This window comes from Protobothrops mucrosquamatus, unplaced genomic scaffold, assembly GCF_001527695.2.
Source record: "Protobothrops mucrosquamatus isolate PMUCROS unplaced genomic scaffold, P.Mucros_1.0 scaffold150, whole genome shotgun sequence".
In the NCBI taxonomy this organism is placed as follows: Eukaryota; Metazoa; Chordata; class Lepidosauria; order Squamata; family Viperidae; genus Protobothrops; species Protobothrops mucrosquamatus.
In genome coordinates, this window is record NW_015386515.1 from 285,195 (window position 1) to 298,065 (window position 12,871).

Consider the following 12,871-nt stretch of genomic DNA (forward strand, 5'->3'; position numbering starts at 1 on the left):
AACTTCAGTGATAGAACTATAGAGTTGGAAGATACCTTAGAACAGGGCTTTTCACTGGTGGTACGTGTACCACCAAGTGATACATTGGCACATGGCAGGTGGTACGCGGCCCTGCCCAGCCTAGCCAAGTGTAGCGGGGGAGGGAACAAGCCAAAGCGGCACAGCACAGGACTTGTCGTGAGAGCGTCCTTGGGACTTGCAGGGCTGCTGGGGTGAGGCAAAGGCCCCAGGATAGGCACTTCCAGCTCACCTGGAAGAGAAAGGAGGAGGAGGGGGTGGAGACAGGAGAGGCTATAAAAGGGAGAGGGAAAAAAAAGATGCAGCCTTGGGAAGAGGAGTCAGCTGGAGCTGCACGGAAGGAAAAAGGAGGAGGAGGGGGGGAGAGAGGAGAGGAGATCAAACAGGCCGGCAGGGAGCAGATCTACAACTTCTGTGGCAGCCTCCAGCACACACACAGGTGGCAGCGATAAACAGGCAAGAAACGCAGCTGGGGAGGTCGCCTCCACGAGGAATGAAGAAAGGCAGCATCGACTGGAGGTGAGGCACAGAGGGAGGGAGGGAGGGAGGGAGGAGATGGCAATGAGAAAGAGGGAAGTAGAGAGCAGGAGGGAGGGAAAGAGAAAGGAAGTGTTGAAAGAAAAAACCAGGGGCTTGGTTTCCAGCTGGGAGGGTATACCTTTAAGAGAAAAGGGAAAAAAAATGAAGCGCCACCGTTTGAAATAGGCAAAAGGAAGCCGGCTGCTCGAGAGGAGATATTTATTTGTCCTGTGTTGGATTTTGGGTTCTAATTCTATTGCTCTGCTGTTGTTAGCTGTAAGTTTTGCTGCAAGGGATTTTGAAGTATTTTTGTCCTGAATGGATTTTGCCTGTAGCATTTCTTTACTTATGAATGGAGCCATTTGGGGAGGTTGCCTTAGCCAGCAGCCAGTACTTGCTACATTTGTTGTTGTTGTTTTTCTTAAGTGCTGGCTGCTGGCTCCTTAACTTTCCTTTCTAGCCAGTAGTTAATTCTTAAAGGGGGTGTGCCTTTTTAAGCTAGTTCCCTCAGCAGCATGTCTTTTCTGTCTCTGGAGGCTTTTCCTTGTTTGATAAATATATGGAAGAGGAAAAATACGGGGGGGGTTTTCAAATTCTTCCTTCAGAAGGAAGGAGATGGGAATGAGAAAGAGGGAGGCAGGGAAGGAGGGAGGGAGGGAGGGAAACAGGAAGGAAAAGAGGAGGGAGGGAGATTGGAATGAAAGGGAGGGAGGGTCTGAAGGAAGTCCCGCCTTCGCCCCCAGCAGCTCTGCCATTGACTTTGCTTGTCAAAAGGTTGCAAAAAGGGATCACATGACCCTGGGACACTGTGACCATCATAAATATGAATCAGTTGCCAAGCATCCAAATATAAATCACATGACCCTGGGGATGCTGCAACGGTCATAAATGTGAAAAATGGCCATAAGTCACTTCAGTGCCATTGTAACTTTGAACAGTCACTAAGCAAATTGTTGTAAGTCGAGGACTACCTTACTTTATCACTTTTTTTCCTTTTTTGGGGGGGGGTCATCAAGTTTTTGACACTTTGCTAGGTGGTACTTGAATATTGCCATATCCTAAAAGTGGTACAGTTGGTGAAAAGGTTGAAAAGCCCTGCCTTAGAAGCCATTCAATCCTCTACTCAGTGCTAGATCCATAAGAGAATCTCTGACAGATGCCCATCCAACCTTCCTTTGAAATCCTCCATGAAGAGCTCATGTCCTATACTGTTTTAGTAGCAGACAGCTTGTAATCAGGAGGTTCCTCCTAATATTTGCCCCAAATCTTCTTTCTTGTAGTTTTAACTTACTGGTTCGCGTTCTTTCCTGTGGCTCAGTAGACAAGTGTTTGCGGCCCTTCTAGCAGCATATCAGAAGGTGGCTATTATATCTTCTCTTAAGTCATATTTCTTTAAACTAAAGATATCCATTTTTCATAGGGCTTGGCTTTCAAACATTTCACATCTTAAGTGACCTTAGTGGCCTTTTTATGAACTTGTTCTAATTTGTCACTGCCTTTCTTGAATCTTGGTACTCAGAGCTGGATATAGTATTCCATGTTCCTGATATTTCTGACCATGCATCCACCTGTGATCCTGTTTGGGTTTTGGAGATAGCAAGACCTGGCTAGGTACTTCTTGTTAAACATAAGGAAAAAGTACGAAAATTATGATGGGCTGATAGAGAAAATATCTGAAAGCCTGAAATTAGAGCCATCAAGAAAGGCTGACATTTGACAGGGTTAGAATCCAGAGCTTGTGAGGAAAGCCTCATCCTGCCCTTTTTGCACCATCCTTATGTGGACATAAAAGGCTGTTTGATTTTTTCATAAGAAGAAAAAGAGTTTTTGGTGTGATTATTTCATAAAACAAGCTAGGTTATTAGGCTTAGGAATACAGTGAAGCAGATTAATGGAGTGTTTGGAAATACAGATATATAAGTAAAATTGTTTCTATGTCTCACGAAAATTAGGACAGATTTCAACCTGTTTCAGTCATAATTCATAATGGAACAGGAACATAAACTCATAGCCAGCTTTTCAGTCTCGCTCTGTCTGTTCTTCCCAGCTCGTTCTGTCAAAGTGAAGATTAAACTGGGCAGAAAGGAAAAAGTACCAGACCGAATGAAAGGCCGCAGACGCACCAGCCGTGGGTCCCGGGCTAAACCCGTGGTTAGTGATGATGACAGTGAGGAAGAGCAAGAAGAGGTAGGTAAAACAATAGATTCCCCCCCCCCCAAGGTGTCATCAGTGATCCCAGGAGGAGAGATCTAGTGCTTTTGTTGGAGAGAGATGGTCAAAGAAAGAGAGGGCATTTTCCATTTAAATAAGCAGAACGAAAACACAAAACCAAGTTCTACTTTTCAAAAAGCTACATGGTACAATGAGTAAAAATTTTAGACCTTGGTTCGTCCATGAGATTTCCTGGATCATTACTGCTCTTTTGCCTGCCTACCTACTTCCCAGGACAGTCAGGAAGATACCTGATACATTAAGGTACAACTAAAAAGTATTTTCCTCTTCTCTCCTAGGATCGCTCAGGAAGTGGCACAGAAGATGACTAGGTGACATTCCATGATGGAGACCTCAGGCATCAGTTTTTCCAAAGCAGAGGTGCTCTAGTCCTTTAGCTGCAATGGGTAGAAAGAAAAGTAGTGTTGGATGTGGGTAAACTGTATAAATTCTTCCATATTTATACTGCAGTGAAGATGTAGGACTTACTTGTGTCTTGCCTTGTCCTCACATCAGTAGCGTTTGTAACAGCATTAACTGTTGTTGTTTTTTTTTAAAAAAAATTATGACTGGGGGAACACTTGATTTTTTTTTTAAAGGCAGTACTATTTTCAGTTGCAGTATTGAATCACTGTAGTTTTAACCTGTGGGTGCATGTGTGTAAGCAGTCCACTTCCTAGTACTGTATTTTATGAAACAGGTCAAACAGCCAGCTGCTCCCCCCAAAGCAAGGGGAGGGTGGCAGGGGTAACTGTGTCAGTGTCACTGGATTTCAAACAGTAATAAATTAAGCAAAACAAACAGTAATAAATTAAGCAAAACAAACAAACACCCCACCATCACCGTGGCGTATTTGTTAAATGTGCTTCTCTTTTACTGTAACATCTGGAAAGCTCCTCCCATCAGCTCAGTAAGGTCTGAAGTTTATCTATCTTCTGATCCATTCAGATAATACAGAATAACAAGAGTTGGAAGGAACCTTGGAGATTTTCTAGTCCAACCTTCTGCTCAAGCAGGGGACCCTGTATCATTTTAGACAAGTGGCTGCCCAGTCTCTTCATGACTATGACAACTATGATTATGGCCTGCTTAAAATGGCTGTCCAGATGTTCCTAAATCCCCATCTGGCTTCTCATCTGTAGTAATATTCAAAGGAGATGGCAGGTTGCAATATCTTATCATTCCAGATTGCACAAGAGATTTTGATCAGGCCTGTTTTTGTAAAACAGATATTTAAAGAGTTTAAAGATGAAAACATCAGAACACATCTTTAAAGCATTTTAGCTTTTATTCATTTTGTCTCTGGTACTTTATTCTCATTCTGAAAGTCTCTCCTTCTTTTATCCACATCTGTGTTTGTGGGCGATCATCTTGCATGACCTGCTGGGCGATGGAACAATATTCGTGGTCTAGCCAAGGACAAGAGAGGGGAGGGAAGTCGCTCCATTTCAAATTGGGTTACTTTCTGGACCATGTATTCTGTAAATCTACAGAATTATGATGCACATGTGGAAGTTACTCAGTAAGTTTGTGGTTGCTGTGGTTTAAGAGATGCTGTATTTAACAAGGCCTTGTTAAAGGCTTTCCAGTTACTCAGAAGGGGCCAGGGAGGCTTATCCTTAGATCAGCCTATTTCTCTCACACTCATAGAATTTGCACACATAAAAATATTTCCTTGGAATTCCCCGATTTTGGAAACTTATACAAAATAAACACTGTATACATTTTTATTACAGGAAAAGAATTTCCTTCTGTATTTTTCCATGTAGCTCATGTAGCCCCTTGGAATTTATGTAACAGGAAAAAGATAGTGATGGGAGCAGTCCAGAAGGCAAAGAAACCATTGCTGGAAATTAACTTTCTGAAAAATGAGACCAACGCAACAGCACAACTCCCTGCATTATGCTGGGTAGGGTGTTAATATACTGTGAAGAAGATAGGCAGGGACATTATTATGCCTTCGAATCAATCTCTTTCCCAATTAATTGAATTCTGCTCCCTTAATAATATAGACAATCTTAGCCAATTAGAGTCCGTATCCTGTTGGTATCACAATCTGTATAGTTCTGTACCAAGGAGTGGAAGCTTTTCCAAATTGTGACATCACGGCAACAGATGGTACCACCCCCACGGTATTCCTCTGCATGATTACGGTTCATGTCTCCAACACAGGCCCACTCCGAATCACTCTCTATTCCAACACACCACTTGGAATGGTCCGATGTGGAAAAGAAGGTGGTGGCTGGGTCCTGGAATGCCAGTTGCTTCACATTGTAAACTCTATATTGTCCAGAGCAGTTGGATGCCAAAACACCATGAGACTTGAGCCAGAATTCAACATAGAGATCAGTAGCAAGAGCCTGGGCCAACCAGCCAGAGTACAGATCTGGGGAGATGAAATACAGGTAGTCCTTGAGTTACGAGTGTAACGAAGCCTGCCCATTACACTTGTAACTCAAAAACTTGTAGAGTGAATCTCGTACCTCGAATGAGATTACTCCCTTGCTCATTAAAATGCATGCAGCTCGTTAAGCAAACATAAGTTATCTCAGAGTGGGGAAGGTCATGGAGGGGAGGGCCTAGTGATGGAACAGGGCCTCCAAGGCCTCCCCGACCCACTAAGATACCGCATGCTTCCCCCTCCCTTCCTGCCGCACCGGACTCACTTCGAAAAGATCCGTATCCTCTCTGCTGCAGTTCCTGCTGCCGCCCGGATCTAAGGCTGGGGAACCCTTCCGAATCCTGCCACAGCCCGATCCGGACTCTGGAGGCCTTTTCCAGGCCATTACCCCCAAGATTTGAGACTGAGGAATGCTTCCACGCGCCCCCCACACCCCGATCCGGGCTCCGGAGGCCTTTCCCAGGCCACTGCTGCCTGAATTTGAGGCCGGGAGGGGGCACGGAAGCCCTGAGCCAGCCTCCAGAGGCACGTGGAAGTGTCCCCCAGCTTCGGTTCCATTCTCTGTTGCAGAGAACAGAGGCCTAAAGTACCATGAGATCACGCGAGATCAGTAGCTTGAGATCTCACCCCACTGATCTCGTGTGATCTTGGGGTTACTTTAGGCCTCCATTCTCTGCAAACTCATCGAAGGCCTGGAGCAGCTAAGAAAGTGAAGGATCTCGATCTTTGCAGGGTGAGTATTGAAGGCCTGGTGCCTAAGGAAGACCCGGGGCGGGAGTGGTGAGGGAGGGAATAACCAGGGTGAATGTTGCAGAGCCACTGTGGTCACTCGTAAGGGCAAACGACTGCCGTGGTGCTACAATATTTGTAACTTTGTGACTTGCTCGTAAGCACTTGGGCGCTCATGGCATAACTTTGAACAAGCATTAAGTGAACACTCGTAACTCGGGGATTACCTGTAATTGCAAATGAATTTATGAGCATAGTTTTGATATAACTCGATGGCCATATTCCCTCTCTAGTAACTACACTGCTTTCTACACCTACCTTCCCCCATCATTACTTACCATCATCAAAGAAACGGAATTTTGCAAAGCTGACAAATTCCTTGCCCCCTTTTGATGTCAGAGTCACCGAGGAGTTCCATGGCTCCTCCTGTACATGTTGCCCCTCAGAAGCATTCAACAAGGCAGGCAGATCCCGGGCAAAGGCCCCTGGCACCTGGTAATCATAGACATGGGGCTCCGTGAAGAGCAGCTGATTCCCTAAGGCAGAAATACAGTGTACAGTGTTAGATTTATTGGCTGGGAGCACATTATCATCCTGCCAGGAAAAAAAAACATTTTGACACCTCAGAACAGCTAAGGATATTTCTGTACTGCTAGGATCTCCAGTCTCACAAAGGCCCATTGTTTTCTCCATTTGCCAAAGTTGACCAGCACTTCCTCCACATGGTCTACATGAGAACGCCAAAACTGGGCTCCTGGCAACATGTTGCCACATCCCCACTCTCGCCATGCTTGTTTGTGTAATGAGGCTAACTGACTGGTTTTTCAAGGCACCTTATTGACTGCTAGGAAGGGGAGAAGGCACAAAGACAGGGACTCTTGAAAACAAACTGCAATCCAGATTTTGGGGATTTGGAGCAGCTGAATACAGCTGCTAATGTTGGAAGCTAGGGATATAGCACTACCCTATGTGGAATCTGCCTCAGTTTCTCCATAGGAATAGTGTGCTTCTTGAAATGGAATCATGTTGAGAGATGGTGAAGGTCTATTGCTTGTTCATATGCTATTCCTTTGTGGGGACAAGGGACAGAGTGTTCTTCATTTTTGTGGGGAGGCTTGGCTGGCATGGTTAGATGACTGAATGACATATTGACACATGCATTTCAGGGAAGCTAGCGTCAAAATGTTTGGCTGGAATTCTTCCTCATAAATTTTTGTAGTCCTTGAACAATAATTTTAGAAGTTATGCTTCTTAGGAGCATGAACTTATAAATTCCTCTTTCCTTCGTTTCCATGGTAATCGCTCTGCTGTCTTGACTATCCTATCTACATCTTCATAATCCATTCATTCTCCTGCACAAGCCACAAGTTCGGGAAGATTTTCGTTTGGGAAAGACATTTTAGCATTTCCTAGCCAAATGCCCTGAAATAATCCCAAGATTTTGATTTTCAGCATGGAGTTTTTAAACATGCTAACGTTCCCCAGCCCTCACACCTACCTATGGCTTTGAACTGGCTATAGGGGTAGGTGACACATAGAAAGCTCTGTCCATAAGTCAGGGCAGTATGGGGCCATGCATACGTCTTCTCATCCAGTCTGGAAGGAAACCGAGGTGTGCTGTGAACAAGCCAGAATCCTTGAGTTCTGTCCAGGAAGATGACCCCTGGGGGGGGGAGAGAGAAAAAACCAAAGCATGCAGTCAACCTCTGTCCAGCTGTCTTGAAGTCCCAGAAGTGCAGCACAAGGTGGCTTGTCTGCTCTACCACAGACTAAACTGAAGAAAAGTCACAGGTCACAGCTAGTCTTTTTCTTTGAATACATTTGATGCAAGGGCACTACCTTTTGTATGACCCTTAGAACCAGAGAAATTCTCCTTTGGAGGCTCATCGTTGTACAGGACATAGGCCATCTCTTCCTCCCTCTGGAGGGAAAACAAAACACAGGTAGAGCAAGATTTTTCAAACAGAACTTGAGTAGCTTCATGAGAGATTAACAGTAAAAAGAGATTCACTTGAATGCAGACCTTTAGGTATCCATAGCAATTTTTTAAGGGGGTGACATTAGGTGACATTTCAAACCTTTCTCCCCAGGGGGCATTTATGTCCATGACTTATTGTTTTACATCTTGACCAGAGGTTCTGGGGTTTTTTTTTAACTAACAAGATCCACCCATGTGAAAAAGTATGCAGCCTGACACCAGCCTCAGCTAATGTGGCCTTTACCACAATTTTGCATCCAATGGCTACTTGTCCATCACAAATAGGTCCATCCTGGGTCATTTCAGTGAGAACCATATTACCCCATGACCACAATTTTTAATTTGGGACCATGAGAAACTGAAACTGCTCTTTCTGCAGACTCACCTGCCTGTTTGCAGCCTCCAGATACAGCTGATTCAGTGTTCTGCCCACAGCTCCCTCAGTACTGTTCATCAAGCTCCTGCCTTGCACCCAGCCCTGGGTACGTCCATCTTGATACATGTACCGCATGCCTTCTACTGGGGAGCTGTGACGGGACTTGGGCAGCTTGTAAACAATAAACCTGAAAAACAGGCCTTTAGAAATCGCAACCAGCCCGTGGATGAGAAAACTCTGTATTTAATTTCTCTGAAGTGTGCAACGTGACTTCACTGTAGGATTAAGAAAGGAAAGGAAATGAGGAGATAGAGCATATTAGGGGTGTAAACTCCAGAGGCAATCTAGGGAAGTGGAGAGACTCACAGGATTTCAAAGATAGCCTCACTGAGAAATAAAGGTTTTTCTCAGCAGTGGCACCTACATTACAGACCAATCTTCTGCCAGAAATCCAAATGACTCAAATCACTTCTGACCTTTAGAAAAACCTTAAGAGCTAAGATGTTCAGAGGATATTTAAGGCAGAGGTCCCCAACCTTTTGGGCACCAGGAACCGCTTCCTTGGAGAGAGGTTTTTCCATGGACCAAAGGGTGCCTGGTTTTGTGTGCTGCCTGCAGCTTGCAGATGGGGCTTTGCTTGTTTGGGCAGCCTGGTTGCTGGCATGCCATGGGCCGGTACTGGTCCGGGGATTGGGGACCCCTAATTTAAAATCAGTCATCAATACATTTATTAGGAATTTTATTTGTAGTAATTTATGAAAAATTTGGGTAGTTTTAAGGATTATTGTTTCTACATTATATCTGTACTTCTGTCTTAATTGTACACCACCAAGAGTCCATGTAGAGTGTGATTGTTGATAAATACAATAAATAAATGCATTTTCTGACTAAAAGGCAGCCAGGATAGAGTGTACTGCTTGCATCTCTTGCACAAGGCATTTATTTACTCATCTGTTCATGGATGGTTGCAAGGAAGGAGTTGGGGTAAACAACTGAAAAGCCTAAAAACTGCCAGGGAAACAGGAAGGCCAAGGAGGGAAAGAGAGAGGTGGAGAATTTAGTTTACTTTTTGTAAATTGCTCTAGGGACTTTAATGAAAAGGGCAGGAATCTTTTTTGAGAAAACAAAAGATAAAGCCAGGTAAAATAAACACACACCAGTCGACAGGCTTCCCAGAGTCATCGTAGCAGGAAATGTTCCCATACACAACATAGGTGTGAGCCAAAGACAGTGCCAGAATGAGCAGCATCAGGATTTTGCAGAATCCCTGCAAAGAATGAACAAGCATGGCTAAAAATGAAAGTCAGGACAACAATTGCCACATTCCACCATTATCCTAATATACCTGTCAGTATACCCATGAAAGGTTCCCTTTTTAAAAATGTATTTAACTGAGGAAAGTTTTTTAACCAAACATTTTTTAAGGGGAGGAAAACTGGCTTATTGTCCAATATATTTTCCCTTTCCAATATAACTATCTCAATAGTTGATTCTCTTAAATTTTCTTCCCAACTTATTTTCACTTCCCCATTTAGCAAATGGAGTTTATAATCCTGAAATACAAATTATTTTGTACTGCATAGTCCCTGGAGGTTTCTACTTACAACTGTGTTCAAAGGACACATTCACACTGTACCATAAAGCAACCACATGTGCTGGATTTGCACAACGGAGAACTAGTTGGCTTACTTATCACTCACTGTTACCATGCGAGCACTGCCTATAGTCGATACCTGTTGCCTCTCGGGCCATGTGAAAAATGAATCTTTCATTAAAGTGCAATTATTACTTCACTGCCCCCCCCCGCCCAATAACTCAGATTCAGATTAGGAGGACAGCCATGGCACACAAAACTCAAAAGAGGAAAAACCCAACAGGCAACCCAGAATTGGTCTAACCAAAAAGATTTACATCTCCGTGCATCTCATCTTAGTCCAAGGAGTAACGCGGAGAAATTAAATCAACCTTACCCAACCTGATGATCCTCACCTACCTTAGACTACAACGCCCACATTCCCTGCGCAGCATAATTATGGAAAATGGGAGCTAGAGAGCCAACGCTCCTGGAGGGCGTTAGGAAGGCTGAGTCGCAATCCTAGGCAGAGAGAGTCTGAACTCCCAGCGTTAAAGCCGTCGGGGGCGGAAGACACCGAAAGAAATCACAGAAGAGGGAGGGAGCGAGGACGCACAAAGCGCTCGCCCGGCGCTCTGCAATCCGCGAAGGCGAGCTGGCCTCTCCGCTCGCAGACCCTTTTCTGACTCAACTCTCCGGGCGCGATACCCACCGCCTGCCGAGGAATCTGCTCCTCCCGCCTCGCCTGTTGTTAGGCTGACTCTCTTGAACTTAAGAAGCTTTTTCCGATGCTCCGAGGACGTACAGGACGTAGTGCAGCCACCGAAGGGGGACAATGCGGACTGGACTCTTAAACAGCTCCCTCAGCGCTGCCCCGACCAAAGACACCGCGCTTCTCTGCCGCGCTCCCAGTGAAAGAAAAAACAGCGAGCGAGCGAGCTTGGCAAAAGCTCAGCCGGCAATACTGTGCAGTATTTACTTCCCCACGGAGAAGAACATCATGTGCCTTGGCCCCACCCTGCCCAGTTTGCGGCGGCGGCTCTTCCAGCAAACCCCGGGTAGAAACCGAAGGCGACACCAAGCCCGGTAGGCGCCGGGCGGGGGTGGCGGGAGGCGTTTGGCGGCTGCGCTTGGGAGTAAAAGAGGGAAGATGGTCATTTGAGTGCACCAGCCGCCTGCATTAAGTTGCAGGCTAGGTGGAAAATCATATCTACTCTGTGGTTTGTTCGGAAAAGGAGAGCAGGAAGGTTTGCTGTAGTTGTCAAGGCTCCTTAGAACCCTGCGGCTTTGCTTCCCCATTAAGTTCACTGCCCGGGAATCTCTTGGCGATCTTCTGATCTTCTATCCTCGGGCCACCAAGTACTGACTCTGCTGTAATTCCCTAGAATGATGAATCAAGATCTGAGATCTCGGTAGGTGTTATACCTTTTGAGATAATCCAGAGAAGAAGCACAGCAATGAATCCGGCTCTTTTACCTGTTGGTGGTCCTCTGTGTCCAGCTGTCCAGGTGGGGTCTGTGTTTTTATCAGTCTCATGTGGCTTGGTGTCTCCCAAAGCTGACATTCCACAGGTCCAACTGGAGACGCACTATCTGCATATGTTAAGTCCTTTATTTCGGTAACTTTAAAGACTTTAAAGAAGTAGGATAGAAAGAGTAGTGTGATTTCTTTCAACTTTGATGTTGGAGAAGACTTGTGAGAATATTGTGGACAGCCAAGAAAATCAACAAATGGATCATTGAACAATTCAACCAAAAGTTCTCACTTGAGGCACAAATGACCATAAATTACTCTATTTCAGACAGAGTATGTGAAGACCCAACTCTCTGGAAAAGGCTTTAATGCTGGGAAAGTGGAAGGAAAGAAAAGTAAAGGACAACCAGCAGCAAAGTTTGGTGATAATGGCAATGAGTGCACCATTGGGAAACCTAAAGGAATAGGTTAGGGATAGATTGTCAAAGAGAAAAGCTGTCTGTATGAAAGCTAGGAGTCAAAAAGTCATGTGATGACAAGTAATCAATTTCCATATCACCTAGTGACAGTCCTAGAACAATGCCTAATTATTCAATAACCACGGAGAAAGGAGAGTGACACCCCTGACACACTTTTTAAGACTGAAAACTTCTCTGAAAGAGATTTTCTTTTCTTCTTTGCAAGAAGAATCGGGCTGTCAGGTAGCCCATTGAGCAAAATGTTTTGGTTTGCATTTGATAGCAAATAATAATAATAATAATAATAATAACAATAATAATAATAATAATAATGATAAAGTTGGAAGGGACCTTGGAGGTCATCTAGTCCAACCCCCTGCTCAGGCAGGAAATCCTATACCATTTCAGACAAATGGCTGTCCAGTTTCTTCTTCTAATCAAAAAACGTAACTAAGTTTACAATATTAAATGTATGGCAACAGATTAAAAAGACTTTGAAAGGTGGTGGAATCTATATCTTGCTCAGGATCAACTGCAATTATTGAAATAAATGGATTAAGCAAAGTAAACAATCTATGGTATTTCAAATTACTCCAAATTATAATTATAATTTCTGAGATAATTCTACACAAATGGCAAGAAACTATCAAAATTTCTATAAGTTTCTAAAGAAATTTCAATATCAAGTTATTTAGCTTATGGCCAAAACATTTGTTACATAACAAGTATCTTGATATACTGTATGCTCTTCCTTCATCTCCTCATTTTCAATGTTATCAATGAGAAAGCCAAATAATCATAATACTTGTAACTTTAATATTTTAAACTGTAACTAGTATTGATAGAATATCCACTTTTTCTTTCCTCTATATTAGATTTTTATCCCACTTTTATTTGTGTCTTTACATATATTTATATATTTCATGCTTATAGACCACTATCTCCCTCAGTGAGGGACTCTGGGCAATGTACAGCCTATATACTCAGATGCTACCTTAACAGCTCTTAGCTCCTTGGTTAGGACTTGAACTGTTAAGTTTTTAAGTAGTCCCAGACTGTGAATTGAATTGAAGATTAAATCTTAAATAACAACAACATCGGCGTTGACAAATTTGCCATAAGTCAATTGCAAAAG

The 12,871-nt window shown here is 43.9% G+C and overlaps 2 protein-coding genes across 3 annotated transcripts in view; one reads left to right on the plus strand and one right to left on the minus strand.

The window, feature by feature from the left end:
• The window catches only part of SMARCA4 (SWI/SNF related, matrix associated, actin dependent regulator of chromatin, subfamily a, member 4), a 92,477-nt gene extending 87,797 nt beyond the window's left edge, over nucleotides 1-4,680 (plus strand). The window contains exons 33-34 of the mRNA XM_015813278.1: nucleotides 2,585-2,724; nucleotides 3,048-4,680. Of these exons, the coding sequence (XP_015668764.1) occupies nucleotides 2,585-2,724; nucleotides 3,048-3,080 (173 nt within the window). The 3' untranslated portion in view covers nucleotides 3,081-4,680. The remainder of the gene's footprint in view (nucleotides 1-2,584; nucleotides 2,725-3,047) is intronic.
• Nucleotides 4,462-10,801, minus strand: DNASE2 (deoxyribonuclease 2, lysosomal). Of its 2 annotated transcripts, none has more exons than XM_015813279.2 (7): nucleotides 10,518-10,801; nucleotides 9,390-9,499; nucleotides 8,242-8,419; nucleotides 7,718-7,799; nucleotides 7,377-7,541; nucleotides 6,217-6,414; nucleotides 4,462-5,134 (listed from the first exon to the last, which is right to left on the minus strand). In XM_015813279.2, exons 2-7 carry the CDS (start codon nucleotides 9,479-9,481, stop codon nucleotides 4,767-4,769), a joined length of 1,083 nt encoding a protein of 360 aa, XP_015668765.2. In that variant the 5' UTR covers nucleotides 9,482-9,499; nucleotides 10,518-10,801; the 3' UTR covers nucleotides 4,462-4,766. The 2 variants fall into 2 exon arrangements, with proteins under 2 accessions (XP_015668765.2, XP_029139438.1); XM_029283605.1 differs by lacking the exon at nucleotides 10,518-10,801 and adding an exon at nucleotides 10,226-10,365.
• Between the last annotated feature and the right edge of the window lie 2,070 nt (nucleotides 10,802-12,871).

Coding starts and splice junctions, on each gene's coding strand:
- DNASE2 (XM_015813279.2), bottom strand. CDS start 9,481: ATGCTGCTCATTCTGGCACTGTCTTTGGCTCACACCTATGTTGTGTAT. Junction 7,800..8,241: donor TGGAGGCTGCAAACAGGCAG/GTGAGTCTGCAG, acceptor TTTTCCCTCCAG/AGGGAGGAAGAGATGGCCTA. Junction 7,542..7,717: donor TTCTAAGGGTCATACAAAAG/GTAGTGCCCTTG, acceptor TCCCCCCCCCAG/GGGTCATCTTCCTGGACAGA.